This window comes from Bactrocera tryoni, chromosome 4 (assembly GCF_016617805.1).
Source record: "Bactrocera tryoni isolate S06 chromosome 4, CSIRO_BtryS06_freeze2, whole genome shotgun sequence".
NCBI lineage: Eukaryota > Metazoa > Arthropoda > Insecta > Diptera > Tephritidae > Bactrocera > Bactrocera tryoni.
In genome coordinates, this window is record NC_052502.1 from 39260118 (window position 1) to 39277545 (window position 17428).

The 17428-nt window shown below is 31.7% G+C and overlaps 1 protein-coding gene across 1 annotated transcript; it reads left to right on the top strand.

The window, feature by feature from the left end:
* Positions 1-576: 576 nt before the first annotated feature.
* Positions 577-17292, top strand: LOC120774044 (serine/threonine-protein kinase ATM). Its single transcript, XM_040103344.1, has 33 exons — positions 577-854; positions 904-1015; positions 1083-1250; positions 1303-1526; positions 1590-1688; positions 1758-2000; positions 2057-2190; positions 2839-3829; positions 3912-4089; positions 4144-4319; positions 6428-6566; positions 6650-7020; positions 7082-7223; positions 7306-7426; positions 7494-7638; positions 7832-8125; positions 8282-8546; positions 8597-8982; positions 9042-9239; positions 9487-9640; positions 9702-10137; positions 10195-10369; positions 10474-10974; positions 11042-11212; positions 11290-11415; positions 11498-11866; positions 12534-13146; positions 13211-13357; positions 15859-16238; positions 16337-16482; positions 16543-16649; positions 16712-16951; positions 17015-17292. Exons 1-33 carry the CDS (start codon positions 651-653, stop codon positions 17194-17196), a joined length of 8337 nt encoding a protein of 2778 aa, XP_039959278.1. The 5' UTR covers positions 577-650; the 3' UTR covers positions 17197-17292.
* Positions 17293-17428: the final 136 nt, after the last annotated feature.

Here is a 17428-nt window from a genome sequence, read left to right on the forward strand (position 1 = left end):
GAAAAATTGGTTTTTATGTTATTTTTATAAAAATATGAAAAACTTCAGAATCATTTCACTTCAACGAAAATGGCAAGGTTATGTTCGAAATTATGGCATCCCTGTTGTAAATTCGAATGGGAGCTATTGATTCATGCACTGATCGTTTTCGAATTATCGATACTCTAGATATTCGAGACTGAACGAGAATTGATAAAAATGATAAATACATAATAGAAAAATATATAATTAATTATTATTGCAGAAAGAAGAAGAAGTTGGACACAGAAGAATTATGAACGCCGTGGTGTTGGACCGACCAGGGTTATTTTTTTTCGAGCGCTCGGCGCTCATAATTCTTCTGTGTCCAACTTCTTCTTCTTTCTGCAATAATAACGAATTATAAATTTTTCTACTATGTCTTTCTCATTTTTACCAATGAAGAAAACCCAAAAGTTTACGTCGTTTTGAAAGCTTTCACATATTTCGTTGCGTAAACCATAATCTGGTAACGTTGCTTCTGCTTTGAGAAGGATAAAGCTTTTATGTCATATGTTACTTTCGTTATTCATTTATTTTTAAACAGGCGCGAATTGCTACAAGTAATCTTGGAAATTTTAAAAAACTTTAAATTTGTTGGAGGCAATTCGACATAGTTTTGTAAAACAAATATGTCCTCTCAACTGCAACAAATAGCGGCGTTATGTCCAGAACTACGTTCTGACAAAACAACTACTAGAAACAAAGCAATGGAACGCCTGGAGATAATTTTGGTGAATTCCAAGGATGACCTGATCCAAAGACTCCGTGGTAAACACATGGAAGACTTTACTTTGAATGAAATATTTTCCAGTGCTATTGATGCTGTTCTAAAGGTCTGTAAAGACGTACTCATACAGCATTAATTTCATAGTTTTTTTTTAGCATGCTTCTAAAGTTGTGGAGTTAACAGACCAAAAAAGTATTCAAGCTATGCTCAACAAAAATCATATCTATCGTTCAGTTATTCATAAAATAATTGATTACAATTTGGAAAGTAAGTTTTTTAAATTTATATTACAATAGCTCTTAAATTAATGGATATTGTTTGTTTTTTTTTATAGATGAAAATAACTTTCTATCAAAATCTTTAATTTACCAGGCATTTTGTAGTGGATTTAGCACTACAAGTGCAGTAAAAATTTTTGGTAGCTTGTTCATTCAGATTGTAGAACGTGGAATATATAAAAGTCCTTTGTATGTTCGGGAATTGAAAGTTGATGAATATAGCAGTAAGTGAATTATCTTATAAGACTTTTCAAATGTTAATATTCCTTACATCAGATATTCTTTCGAGCTTGTTTGAAATAACAATTCCTGGTGATGAGATTCTTCATTTTGAAGTACTCTCCTGCATAGTTAAAACTATCGAATTAGCCGTTCAACATGTACACATACAAGACGAAATTGTAGATTACTTTCCTGAAATAATGCCTTTTGCACGAAGAGCCAATGATGATCGCAAAAAGTCAGATGTTATCAAATTATATTATTTTTTTATCTCACAGGTAATTAAAAATATTTCGTTAAAATTTTTCGAATTGCTATTTTGTTGCCCTTTTATTCCTCAGTTATCTATAGATTATCATCATACGATTTGCGAGTCCCTACAGGATGCATTACCAGTTTTGTGTGATATGTATAATTTACAATTGAAGCCAGAAATCAAAGTAAATCATTATAATTATCGCAATCTTTATAGTTGTTAATATGTCCACTTATGATATTTTGGTTTTTAGGAAAAATTTTGCGTATCAGTATACTTATCTGTACATGCCATATACCCAAATATTAATAACGGCAGTTTTAAAACGTTGAAAATTAACATTAAAGATAGTTGGCCGAAGACTCTGAACAAATTAAAATCTATAGTGGAATTGGAAATAAGAGAAAGAAGGGCAACAATTCAAAGGGCAAATCAATGTGGGCGTGAAAAATATATGGAGAACTTCATTGAAATGGCTAGTGATATTGTATATTTGGTATGTTTTATGTATAGAAATTTATGTTTGTTTAACTTTGTTCTTGTATTCGTAAGATATTTTGGCATATTAATTCTAATACCGACCTTGCGAAGTTGGATGAACCTTTGAAAAAAGTCTCAAAAGTTTCGGACAATTTAGATATCGTGTTGCGGCTTATTCAGAATGACAATACTATTAATGAAACTTGGTACGTATTGCATGTCAAATATATAAAATTATCCTAATTTTGTTTGTATATACAGTATATTAAGCCTCTCGTGGGCAGAAATCAAATCAGTTGTTAATGTTTTTTTTTCTAGAACTAAATATCTAAGTTGATTGATTGCAAATATGAAAACAGATCATTAAAAAAGGAATTGAAAAGAAATAATTAAAAAGGATTTTAAGAAAAGAAGGATTTTATTTCATTTATATATTTTAAGGTTTTTTTATTAAAAAAATAAAGCGATGATACTTCTCACAAATAAGTTAGAATTAGAACAAATAAGCGCTCAGGGTTTGCACTATTTTTTTTGAACTTTGAAGACGATACTCACGTCACGTTTGATCGTGATTGATTAGGTCGCTGTCGCTGAATATATATTGTATGTATAATACATATGTACTTTTATATTGCTAGTTTAGAATTACTTATGTTTTAAAAACTTAGTACAACCTTTCAATACGATTCTGACATGTTATGAGGATATAAAACACAGTTAATTTATTTAGATGTGAATCTGGATGAGATTATAACCAACCATTTTTTATCTCTCACTTTCTTTCTAAATTTTATATACTATTCAGTTAGATTATCAAAAAACTAAATAAATTACTCACATTTAAAAAATTTCAGGTTTGCAATAATGGCTGCCCTCCTTAGTAAACAAAGAAATATTATAAACGTATCAAATTATCAAGAGCTGCTTCAATTTATTTCAAACGTGTTAAATATTTCGGCAAATGCGGTGATTTGGCGTAGTATACGACGTAGTCTGATAGCGATCTTAAAATTCGAAGACTATATGTCGTCAATTAACGACAAAATTTACATAAGTTATAGTGAGGGCACATGGAAAAAAATAACAAATTTCTTAATATCTGAGTCCTCCGAAAATAATGATATTATAACAGAGAAACAAATATTGTTACAAGAATTAATAAAATGCGGAAAACTCTCGTACGAATCAAGTAACAATCTGATTCAATCTATTATTAGTAATAGTATTTTAAGGCGATCTGAAGCTTTTGAAACCATTCGTCAAATTTTAATACATTCAGATATTTGTGGTATAGATAAAAATTCCAACATTGTTGAAAAAATTGTAATATGGGCTTATGAAGTAAACGAGAAAATAAATGCTAGAAGTATGCTTCTAAATATTTCTCCCGTCGATATTACTCTTATAAACGATACATGCGCTATTGCAGTTATAAATTTCTTAAATGAAAGTCAAATATTTCCAAAAACATCGTGCGAAGATGAAATTCAAATGCATTTCACTAATTTAAACATGCTCCAATACAAATACAATATAAAATTTGTGTGCTTGGAGGAACATGGTAAAACCCTAAAATCAAGCCAAAATGCGGCTGATGCAGATGCCGTTTCTTCAAAAGAGCTCGGAAATTGCTTATTTCAGAATACTTATGAGCTGCTGATGCGTACTCTGAATATAGAAATTTCAAAACAAACGACTTGTGTTAGTATCGTTTCGGATATGACATCACTAAATAAATTGGCAGATCTAATGAAAACATTCCTGCATTATGGAGTATTTACTAACCAAAATTTAACGCAGTGCCCGCTAATTAAACGCATTGGATTTTATCTTAGTCATATGGAGGTATGATTTCTCACTTATATATTTGATATCTAAATGTTCTGAAATATTAATTTTAAAATGTTTACTACTATTTCTTCCACAGTTTCAATTAAAAAGCAATGATCCAAGAAATATAGAGCGAACAGAATTATTAGAAATTTTGCAGTATTTGGAATCATTTATAACAACTTTTACATCCAGTGTGGCACTAACTCAGTTTTTGGAAACGCAACCATTGGAGGAGTTGATAAACTTTTTAGGAACAAGTTTATCACATAGCGGTAAATCTTATAAGTTTGGCAATTATTGTCAATAAAAATTCTATAATTTTGCAGCTTCCCAACATTTACAAAGTAAGGCCAGAGACTGGGCGGAAATTCGCTTAATATCGCTTCGTATTCTGGCTGAACTATGTGCCAGTAACACTTACCAGAATGATGCGTTTCATCATATATCACGATATGTTTTCAATATTCGCCATGATTTAGACATTCTTCTTCCACTGATAAAAGTATGTATATATTAATTAATTATATACAATATCGTGCGATTGTTAATTGTCGATATTTTGTCTTTGGAAAAGCTTTTAAAAGAATTGTAAACGTTGATGAAAATTAGAAACACCACATTTAGTTAAAATATTAACAAAATCAAAAACAATTAAAATAATTTTGGCAATCCATATCATTATAATTTAGACATAATTTGTCGCGACGCCGATGATGACGGAAGGCCACCGAGTTATAAAGATTATGTGAAGCAGCATAATTTATTAATATATATACTGTTGACAAACATTGGCCGAATAAAAATTCGGATCCGTTCCGTGTCGTGGGAACGAAATTTATTAAAATTGTCAAAATTGGTTGCTTCGCTTCGGGGGATAATGTTTAAATATATAACTATAAACCCTAAAAATTTCGCTTTAATAAATGATTTCTTTCTCTCCCAAAAAACATCTCAAAAAAATCGATTTTTAAAGCCTCTAAAGCAGGCTACCCTGCCTTAAATACCTGTTACTTTTGGTAGATAAGTTTTCAATTAAAAAACATTTAAACCTTCAAATCGGTATAAATCATATTCGTTTTTCCATTAAAATGACCTAAGTTATTGGTCGAAACATTTTGAACTATATACAGTGCCGCACATAAGTTCTGGCACAGCAACCATTTTGCGTTTTACGGCTATTTTATAAGCAAAGTAATATTACACTAATTTTTTTAAAACAATTAATTTTTAATTTTACTTTTTAAATCACATTCATAAAAAATAGAATCATCTACGAATATGTCGGGGACATACAAGTATATGTACATTATATAAATTACTGGATTATTTTTATTAAAAATTGATCTTATAATAGAAAAAGTATAAAGAAAATATAAGTTTTATGTTTGAAAATTGACATGGTTATCTAAAGAAGGATTTTAAAACTTTCAACGAAAGTAGGACTAAACTGCAACGTGATTTGTGTGCAAACTGCCGCTGACGGCTGGAAAAATAAAATGTATAGAAAAAATAATATGACAAAGCTGCTTCAGAGCATATGAGCCCTTAGTAGATGCCATTAACTAAAAATGCCATAAAAATCCCATAAGAATCCAAATATATGTATATAAGAGATTATAAGCACATTATTTTATCTAAAATTAAATTCATTATGGTATATAAAGTTTTATTAAAAATTAAATGTTAAAGGTTCTAAATGCAATAGCAGCTTAGCTCTTTCAAAAATTCAATATCCCATTTAAATAAAACAGGTCAACTTTTCTATCGGTTTCAATTAAATTTTTCAACATAACAATTTTTTTGGCGGAAAAAAACTTTATAGGAAATAAAAAGATAAAAAATGGAAAGCTACATTACCCTCAGAAATACAAAAATTTCTAATTTAAACTAAAGCTCTCGCTTGTACGGACGGAATTTAACATGCCTTGTTCTTTATAAATATATAACTCCATCTCTTTCTCTTCTAGTTTTTGTTATTGTAGGGCCAGAAACATTCAAGAGTAATTTCGAGGAAAGGTGCCGAGTTGACAGTCCTTTATTAAATAATGTTGATATTTGTTCTAAATTTTAGAGTGGTTTTTTAAATATAAAATTCAATAGGTTTTTTTGTCTATAATAAATTATTATAATAAAAATTATTATATTTGATTTTACGTACACTTGATATGAAATATGTTTAATATTATTCTTTCCAGCTCTATAACTAAAACAAGCTATAATTAAACTTGTAACCTTTTCCCTAGGTTTTTTTAATTTTTATAAAGTATCAGATATGCAGGTAGAACAAGAAAAAAATATTAGCCAAAAATTATGCTTTTTAATACATATGTTAAAATCATTTAAAATTATTTTTTATATATGTATATGCACATACATGAAAACATGTGAATGAACATGTTGCAATGAAGCGTCTTAATCAAATAATTTTTCCGTTTACTTTTTCCATAATAAGATCACTTTTATAGGTAGATTTGTTTAGTGCTATGTAAAACCTTAATTATATGAGCATATACACACGCACATATATATATATATATACATATATACATATATATATATATATAGCATATATACAATTTTAATTATATGTTCACTATTGTCGATTTTTAGATATTTTGTAAGGGGAAAAGCGGCAATGTAGCAGAAAACTTACCTATTGGCGAATGGTTCGTAGATAAATTGAAATTAATTTTTAGATTATATTATATGGATCTTAAAATCATCGAGAGATTAGTTGCCATGCTTCCAGGTACACTAACATATGCAATATATATATATATATATATTTATTTTAATAATAAAAACTATTGTCACTATTTTATTGAATCTTAGAGATTTTCGAATATGTCTACGCAATCAATGAACTATTGGATAACATGTTCGTGGCATTAACATCACTACTGAAAATAGCATATAAAAAAAATTATCCCGTAAAAATAACAAGCAATTTAATAGACAGTGTTCGCCTGATTTCGCGAAATTGTGAAGGGATTTGGATGAAGGACGGTTTCATTTGCATTTGCATATCTTTGATGAAGTTTTTATCTTTCCCGTCGCTTCAAATTCAGTTCTCATTGATTCGCACGATAACCTCTTTAATGGATACTGGTTGGCTGAAAAGTTCATCCACAACATTTCACATTAATGAGCACTATAATATGTCTGAACAGTTGTTTTCTGCAATAAATTGGAAACATTTATTAGTACGTGTGATACAATAATGCAAGGATTATTTGATTATTTATTTACAGTTTTATATTACAGGACACCTCAACAGATCTGGCACAAAATCGTAACTCAGTAGTGACGCAACTCTTAGTGGCTCTATTTGCTTTCAGTTCATATTACCAGAAAAATGCCTTAATTGAATTGGGGAATTTCTATGCCGCAAGGAAATTAACGGAAGGTATGTATGTACATATATCTATTTGGTTCTACAGTTACAGTTAATACATAATTCTTCTCTATTTCGTAATATAAAATTTTAGCGGACTTCTGTGAGTTTGTACAGGTCTCTTGTTTCTTCGGATGTTCGCAGGCCCAGTTAATAAAACCTTATATGAATAGTTTAATCTCATCATGGATATCTAAAGAATGGCCAATTTCAAAGTAAATTATTATTGGCATATTTATTTTCGATCCATACATATGTATATTTTTATAAAATTTTCCTTAGATTTCCGTATTTTCTTTGTTATACAAACAAAGATGAATTCATGATGGATAACATTTCAATAATTTCGGCATGTACGCTACTATATATTCCCAATGGAGATTTAAAAAAACTAAATAAATACGCAACTGACGAGGAACTTATAAAGGTATTTGATATAATATGTCTTGTATTAAAAAATATGGGTATATGGAATATATACATAATTATATCATATTTAAAGTAATAATAAGTAGAACCTTAAAACTTCAGTATGGTAATCTAACTTTAATATAACAATTAATGTTATGGGGAAATAAAAGCATGAGGGTTAATACTTTTATTTATTGATAAATTTCCAGAATGCACTTCCAATTTTAGAGGCATACATGTTGCCGCATAAGGCGTTATGTCCGGAGTCCCAAACCCAAAGCTACAAGAAATATATTAACGTGTTAAATGGAAATATGCAGCGATTGGGGTGGAAATTACCACCGTCAAGAATTATTCATTGGAAACCAATATATTTTTGCTGTAGCATTTTAAAAGTTGATAGTCTATCTGCGGCATCCTTTGAGTTTCCGACGTTATATGGCACATCATCTTGGTATCACTTAAATTACGAATCTCTTAAACAATCTTTAAAATTATATTTGGTAAGTCAAGCTCATAATAAAAAAAAAAAAAATATTAAGAAGAAAGCTCGGGGTTCGTTAAAATGTTCGGTTACACCAGAACTTATGCCTTCCTTACTTTTAAACTCTCGAAGTTATATACACATGTACATTTTGACTAATTTCTTTTTCTTGTAGATTGATGAAGACGAAACGAAAACGTGGTTTTCTCCACTTTGTAGTCATCCCCTTCAGTTTTTAAAGGTTCTTGGTGCTCTTAAAGCAGATGTATACGCTTGTATATTTTCTAATGAGAGAAGCTCCTGCTTTTATAAATATTGCACAGCAGTTGATATGATTATTGATTCGATTCCAACACATATTACTTCGACAAGAGAGAAAAATATTGCTGAGTATTTTGTTCGTGATACGATTTTATTTTTATCTCAATGTTTTCAAACAGGTAAAAGGAAGATTTTATATTTAGATAACAGACTAAATTGTTTATTGCAGTTCAATACTCAGAGTTGCAAATGATGGGACTTCTTTTTTTGCAATGCCTTTTCCAAAAGTCTTTTATATCAATTGGTGGAGGTAAAGAAGTGATTAGTAATCACTTGAATGTGATAACAAAATGCTTGGTAGCCATCGCTAAAAATGATTCCTTTGAAAAATCAAAATTATCTTTGAAATTATTACATCATTTAATTACCGATTTTGGCGAGAATACTTTGATTTTCACTCAACTACCGGCTTCAGAGGAATTTATGGAGCTATGTGAAATCCAAAGCAAAAGATCTGCTTCTCCCAACAATATCAGAGATTTGCTGGATATTTTGGAATCCTCAATTTTAATGCAAAAATGCAGTAACGACACTTTAGGCACATTAAGAAAATATGCAAGTTTTGAAATATTTTTATTTGCATTTCTTAAATGATCATATTTAACTTTTTTTAGATAACCAAATTTAAAGATAATATATGCACAAGTGATCATACTTTTTGTGATTTGATCCGTCGATTATTGGAAGTGGTTTGTAACGCTCACAATAAATATTTACGCCTGGAGGCAGCGAAATGCCTTGGGGAAATTGGCTCCCTTGAAATAGCAAATACTTCTTTCTATTTTGAAAAGAATTCATCCTTTTATGACAACGTAAGTATACGCAGAATAAATGATTTTGTCGGTAGACACGTATGCTTAATAGAATAACACTTCGATTTTAGTATTACAATACAGCTATTGACCTTGAAATTTTAATAGAAGACAGAATTTCTATTAATAATTCAGATATTTAGTCAAGTGACAGAACTTTAACTTCATTCTTGCAATGGATCTTATTGAAAGTATATTAATAATAATTAACGTGTGCATTAAACATCTTCTCTTCATTCCTTTTTAGATCACAAGTTCAATGGACGGTAACGAACTCTTTTCGATGAACGTTGCAAAAGTATTGGACAAAATATTGATGCAGTTCAATACAATTACCTACGAAGCTTTGTTTCGAGTATCTACTGAGTTAATTAATTCGAAATGTGCAAAATCTATTATAGGTACGTAACTGTTGAAACTTTTCCATTTCAAGGTTGATAATTAAAATAATTTTGAATCCAGAATTGTACCCGCATTTGGCAATTTTTCAAAGCGATCAGAAGGCAAATCAAGATTGGGATCCAAGTTTTGTCATTGAACCTGTGGATTGGTTATGTATTTTAAATTCGACAGAGACACTAGAGTGGGAGACATGGATCTGTGTGTTTGTTAGTAAAGTGCTTAAAAGCTGCGGTTGGACAGCACTCTGTAACTTGGCTTCTCGAGATATGTATGTGGCGAATGAAATACTTTTGCCTTTTATTACGCTTTTAATGTCCAATAAACAGCGACATATAGATAGTATTATGTCAATGCTCGCTCATTATTTCAAAACGTTGAATATGGTTCTTGGAAAGGGCGAAACTGAACAGATTGCAGCTCAAGAGATTTATAAAGACAAGCGGATAATACAAATATTTCTAAAAATATGTGAATGCATTCGTTTAAATAATGAGTGGTAATTTATTTTAGGGATTTTTATAGCATTTTTTTAAATCGGGTCTTCCTATTTCAGTTCTGTGCCAATGAATTTGCTGTATGTTGCTAAAGCTAGTAACCATTGCCAGGCGTTTTTTATGACAATTATGTATACTGAATTATGGGCATTGTCAGAGAGTGCATCTAATGAGAAGCAGTCCAAAGTAGAGGAGTATTTAAAAAATCCATCATTTCAGGAAGTAGCAATAAAGGTAATATTATAATATTGCATTGTGAAAATATAAGTCAAATATGTAATAATATAATGTAAAATATATTTAATTGATGAACTATATTATAAATTGTTTATTTCTAGGCTTATAAATCCATTGGTTGTTACGATGCCATATCTGGGTTTCTTTCGCCTTTAAATTCTCGTTTGGAATTTCTTAATTTAAACAACGACTGGTCCGAAATGATACTTCAAAACTCATTTAAGAATACATCGTCTAATACACTTTGTACTACAGCATTAAAACGAAACGGTATTTTATGTCTCGATGAGCTGGGCAATAAAGACACTGCTAATTCAGTCGACTATGAAGTATGTTGGAGATTATGTCAATGGGATACTCCCGTGGAAGGGCATTTGAAAGTAAATATGGAAAATGATCCCGAATCGGAATTTAAGAAGCATCACTTCAATGCTTTAAAATGTCTATATAATCGTGAACAGCACAATTGTTTAGCCGCCATCGCAAATGCCCGACAATGCGTAATTTACAATTTGATGGGAATAAGCACCGAATGTCTCCAAAGTGTTTACAAATATCTAACATGGTTGCATATACTTCAGCAGACTGAGGATTTTTGTCAAGTAATTTCATATCATTAATTAAAAGTATGGTGACAATATTTGCTGACTATATAACTATAAATTATAGGTCCAGTTTATTTCTGATGTAGATATTAAATCGATATTTTTAAAGTGGCAATTGCAAAATAATTTAAAATACGGAAACTTTTATTGCAAAGAACTTATACTGTCGCACCAGATAACTCTGTTTAACACAGCTGGAGTCCGTGGGCAAAGAAGGATAATTGATTTTTTCAAAGTGAGTATATACATATGTATGTACATATGTGAACACGGATTTTTACAACTTAATTTTATACACCTATTTTAATATAGTATAGCCCGACCGAAACTGGTTTGCTAAATATCATTAAAGAATGCCAAAAATCGGGTGAAATTAATTTGGCGAAACGTAACATATTAGCCCTTAGAGAAGCAGATATTACAAACGAATACGTTAAGGTAGGTATTTCAACAAAATAACGACATTAAAAAACGCTAACAACAAATAAACAATATTTCTAAATTAAATTAATTATTGCAGATTAATTTATTACTTGAAGATGCAGAAATTTCTTTTCGATGCGGAAGTATTGAAATAACTGAATCATTGTTAAAGCATATATTAACGCACAAAGAACTGGGCGCTTGCCCACAACAAGCGCGTGCTCTGCGAATGTACGGAGAATTTCTCTTGGAGACTAATTCGCAAAGTTTTGAATACGTTCTAGAAAAAATGTTTAATAGATCTATGCTTTACCTGGAGAAGATATTAAAATCTCAAAAACACAGTGATAATGATGAATTAAGTTTTTTATATTTAGGACAACTAAAACCAGCTGAATTTGAAAAGGAAAACCAAAAAGAAGCATACGCATTAATAGCGAAATATGCCGATCGTGAATATGTACAAGTATGACTTTGTCCACGCGAGGACTCTTTTGTCGCCCAAAACGGTTTCTTTGTTTAATTGACGAGGGGACATCGAGGAAATACGAGGAGATCGTGACGCTCGTGCTGTCGTTGTTGTCGTGCCGGAAAACATTTTTAAAGTAATTTCGAGGCAGAGTGACGAGTTGATAGTCCTTGGCCCGATAAAAATCCGGATCCGTTCGGGTTACTTAGACCCGACTGCCGCTTGTGCTCGGGTGGCATGCTTTGTGCTCTTGTTGGTATCAGTTCACCGCTACGTTATTCGGCATTGCTTTTCTTTTTAAATTATATCCATGATTACAACGGCACTTGACTTCATATGAATATTTATATGCTCGGAAATTTGTATTTTATTATCCATTTTTTTGTATGAAATATGCAAATATGTATAATATAATGGAAATGTTTGCAAAATAAGCGTAAATAGCATAAAGATTAGCTAATCAAAAATATGAAGCGTTCAAGAATTTTAGAATGTGATTCGAAAGGGAATTCGAAAAATTGTCCGACAGTCAAAATTAACAACACAAAAAGAGAGTTTTCCGATAATGAGCGACAAAAGAGTTCGTGTGGAAACCCACTCAATGTAAATGTATATATCTGCCTCAATTCCACTGATTTCACAATTACAATCAATTTGTTTGTAGTCGAATGCGTACATCAATTCTGATGAATTTAAACTGAAATGTCAAATCATTCAACAAAACAGACAAACAGCGGATTCAATTGGTCGACAACACAGAGATCGTGATATTAACCATGGTGTAATCATAATGAAAAAGTACGCAAATTTGGATGAAACGGAAATAAAATTTATTGAGGAGAAACGCACAACTAACTTGTGTATTGCTGTTAAGAATTATATGAAATTTTGTCAAATTGATTCTGGATTTTCTGATGCTGCAATATACAGGATAATAGCATTGTGGTTTGCCAATAAGCAAGATGAAGCATTGTATAAAGAAATAAAGGAAAATGTGAATATAATTCCTTCCTATAAGTTTATTTGCGCTTTGAATCAGATTACCGCTAGATTAAATACGAAACTAGTGGATTTTATTACAATCATTAAAGAAATATTAGTTAACTGCGTACAAGATCATCCACATCACACACTTTATCAGTTGTATCCGTTAATTTTTGATGATACAGGCGGAAAATCAAGTAATAGTCGTTCGACCATTGCTGCCGAAATAATTACAAAGGGGCGAAACTCGTCAAATGCACAATCTGCTAAACAATTGGCAATGATATTTCCTGGTGCGCAAGCTGTTAAACCCGTTACACCCAGTAAATTTTAAATAATTTATTGATTTTGTTTCAGCTTTAATTAAGTTCGCAGACGCTGATTGTGGCAAGAGCTCTACTATGGCGTTATGTGACAAATTAAAAAGAATGAAATGCTTAGACGCTGTTCATTGCCCGACAATTGAACTTCCAGTATTACCTAATAAGGCTTACACAATAATAAGTAAGTATAATTATTCCAAAGTAACTTATTTACTTGTTTTGTTAACCTAACGGTTGTATGTGTCACCTAAAATTAATCGAGTTAGATATAGGGTTATATATAGTATATATCAATAATCAGGATGATTGCCGAGTTGAAATCCGAAAGGACTGTCTGTCTGTTCGTTCATTCGTATAAGCTGTAACTTGAGTAAAAATTCAGATACCTTGATGAAGCTAGGAAGATGGTAATAAGGGGGTAAAAGTGCCAATGCCACGTCCACAAAACACAATTAAAAGAAAACCTATCAAGTGCCATAACTAAGCACTTAATTAAGCTAGAGAACTATAATTTGTTACAGAGAATTGTAATAGCAAGAGGCACCTGTGGGCTAAAAATTTGGAAAAGTTGGGTGTGGCCGAGCCCTCTAATAGGTTTAACGTACATATCTTTCAAACGGTTCAAGTCAAAATATTCAAATTCGCATATGATAAATCCTATTAAAACCTTATAACGGTACTGTTAAAAACTGCTAAAAGTTCGATACATCAATAACTAAATACTCCAGAAACAGAGTATATATATATGTGAGAGATATATAATTGAAATTCAGGGATAATCCTTCACTGAGAATATGTCAAAAATGTATTGAATCGGGTCAATACTTCCCTTAACTCACATATACCCTATACTTCACACACACATTTCCGAACTTTCAGGTGACGTTATTCCGTACATATCGGCCAACATGTGAGTTATCTAAATGAAAGTGAGAAAGCATGTTTTACAGTGTATCTTTGTGCTTACAATGGATTAAATTGGCCGAAAATTTGATCTAGCCCCCATATAACTAACATCAGAATTTTCAAGCATCTGGCAGACTTTACTCCATATGATTGGTGATGGTACGTACCTTAACGCACTTAGGGAACTTTTTATTAGTATTTGGAAATTAATAGTGAGTAGTATTGTGAAAAATAAGTAAAATCGTGTCGATATTACAGCCAACTCTCATATAAGACATACATGTATGTGTGATATAATGATTTTCGTTTTTCTAACAAACCTTATTTCAAATATGTCGGTCAGTGTATGAGTTTTATATATAAATCTATACAAGGTGTGTCCCAAAGTAAACAGGACTTAAAAAAAAACAAACAGAACAAATGGTGTTTTCGGCAAAATCAATTTATTTTATTCAAAATAGTCTCCTTCTGCTTCAATACAGCTTTCTGCACGGTTCAAAAGCATGTCGAACGAGTGTTTTAGCTCGTTGGCCGGTATAGCCGCCAGTATGCTGGTGCAAGCCTTTTGAATGGGCCTCTACGTCTGCATAACACTTTCCTTTCATGGGCAAATGCATTTTTGCGAAAAGGAAGAAGTCGCACGGTGCCATATCAGGTGAATACGGGGAGTGGTTAATGGTTAAAATGTGATTTTTGGTCAAATAATCGTCCTTCGAATGTTGGATTCTGAACAATTTTTGGTCGTCAGTCAATTTGTGCGGAACAAACCGTGCACACACCCGAATGTTCGGTCAAAATGCGATGTTTTGGAAATGTTCAATTCCATTTCCATGAATTTCAATGATGATTTGGCTGATTTTTGATGAATTCACGCACAGTTTCAATGGAATTTTCGGTGATCACGGATTTTGATTGACCCACATGTTGATTGTCATTTATGTCCTCACGACCACTTTGAAAACGTTGAAACCGCTCGTGCACTCTGCTATGGGATAGTCAATCATTGTCATAAACTTGTTTCATCAATTGAAATGTTTCGGTAAAATTTTTACCAATTTTAAAACAAAATTTAATGTTGGCTCTTTGTTCGAAGCTCATTTTCGCACCGATAACACAAACATACTGACATTTAAAACGCAATAACTTCACTACCAATCGATGAAATGTCATGACATATACATAGATGGCGCCACCAGGAGGCGCTAGATTCAAAAAGTCCTATTTACTTAGGAAAGTATCTGGTATATATATGTATATACAATGGCTTGGATCCGATCATATGGTTGTCGTTTTCGTCCTTAAGGTATTACCCTTGAATTAATTCTTGTAAGTTTCTAGAGTCTGAAATGTGCGGTTGCACCCGAACTTTGCCCTTCCTAACTTTTTACTTCTTGTAAGCTTATCATATACTATGTACATATAAGTATATCTACGAAAAAACTGGCATGAGGCTACTTTTTAAATAAATTGAATTAATATGATTACATTGAATTCGAAGAAATTTTTCTGTCGTCTGTTAGCACACCAGAAAAGAACTGGAAAATATAAATCGATATTCCTTATCCATGACCCCCATACTAAATCAACGAACCAACCAATTCGCATTATGTGCGGTCAATTAAGTGGACAAAAGGGCAGGATTCGAAATTCGTTGTAATATGTCGCTCATATTTCGGAAATTTATATTTGAAGACTCAATGCCGACTGCGCTGCTTCTCTTAACTTAATGTTATCATGTGTCAAGTCCGTCTTATGGTATTTTCATATATATTTTAGGTATCGTACGGTGGGAAGAAAGCGTATCACTAGTAGGAGGTATAAACGCTCCAAAAAAACTCAAGTGTTTATGTTCTGATGGAAAATCACGGCCTCAACTTTTAAAAGGTCGAGATGATTTACGTCAAGATGCTGTAATGCAGCAATATTTTTCCCTAATGAACACACTATTGTCCCACGATCCGAAAACGAGTGAACGGAATATTAATATTCGCACTTATAAAGTTGTACCGCTCTCAAGGAGAAGTGGAATATTAGAGTGGTGTGAAAGTACTGTACCGATCGGTGTGTATTTGGGTAGTGGAAGCGACAAGGCTGGCGCACATCGGAAATATCGGCCTGCTGATATCACACCCTATAAGTGCCGTCAAATATCTATGGTAAGAGTTTTTTCAGTAATGTACAAGTTACTTCAGTTTACATCCTTTTTGTAACTGATTAATATTTTAATATTTTAAACTTTTTTATTTGTGCTCAGCAACATCTTAAATCCGACATACAAAAACGACTGTCAATTTACGAGCAAATATGCGCGCAAATAAAGCCCGTTTTCCATTATTTTCTGATGGAAAAATTTGTAGTTCCAGGTATTTGGTTTGAACGACGCCTAGCTTACACCAACAGGTCACTAATTGTTGATAATAAAATTGTAAATGTACTCATTTTTATATATTTTAAATATAGTGTGGCTGTGAACTCCATGGTTGGCTTTGTTGTGGGTCTAGGCGATCGACATACTCAGAATATACTGATTGATGAGAAATCTGCTGAAGTAATTCATATCGATTTCGGTATTGAAAATTGCGAGCAATAACTTGGAAAATTTGTTAAACATGTATTTAATTGGTTGCAGGAATTGCTTTTGAGCAAGGAAAAATAATGCCGACCCCAGAAACCGTACCCTTTCGTCTAACCAGAGATATGATTGCGCCAATGGGCATTTGTGAAACAGGTGGGGTATTTAAGAAAGCATGCCAATCAACTCTGGAAGTTTTGCGAAAAAATCATTCCGTAATAATTACAATTCTTGAAGTTTTACTATATGATCCGCTATATATTTGGAATGTAGTGCCAACACCAGCTGGATCTAAAGGTACAATTTTATGAGTATTGAGTTTTATTTCCACTTAAATGGTTAAATAAATCTCTTTTATAGATGATGAGAAAAATTTAACTGCACAACGTGCTCTTTTATGTGTACAGCATAAGTTAGAAGGAAGGTTAAGTAACATCACAGGTACCGTCAATACTGACATTCAAGTGCAAAGGTTAATAAATGATGCTATTTCCAAACAAAATCTTTGTCGTCTATACCCTGGATGGGATCCGTATTTATAGATACAATCACATGTATTTTATTTTATCATTGTTATTATTGTTTGCTTACACGTTTTTTAATAAAAAATAAAAGTTAGAATTGTTGACTTGCAGGAAGATGAGGTTATTATTCATCAGTATTGCAAATAATGCATTAAAAAATAATTGAATTATCAATTTAATTAATTTGTATAACCGGGCGATATGCCAATAATTGGCGTAACTTGATGACTATTCCATTGTAGAAAGTTCC

Coding starts and splice junctions, on each gene's coding strand:
- LOC120774044 (XM_040103344.1), top strand. CDS start 651: ATGTCCTCTCAACTGCAACAAATAGCGGCGTTATGTCCAGAACTACGT. Junction 8,983..9,041: donor TAGGCACATTAAGAAAATAT/GCAAGTTTTGAA, acceptor AACTTTTTTTAG/ATAACCAAATTTAAAGATAA. Junction 10,370..10,473: donor TTCAGGAAGTAGCAATAAAG/GTAATATTATAA, acceptor GTTTATTTCTAG/GCTTATAAATCCATTGGTTG.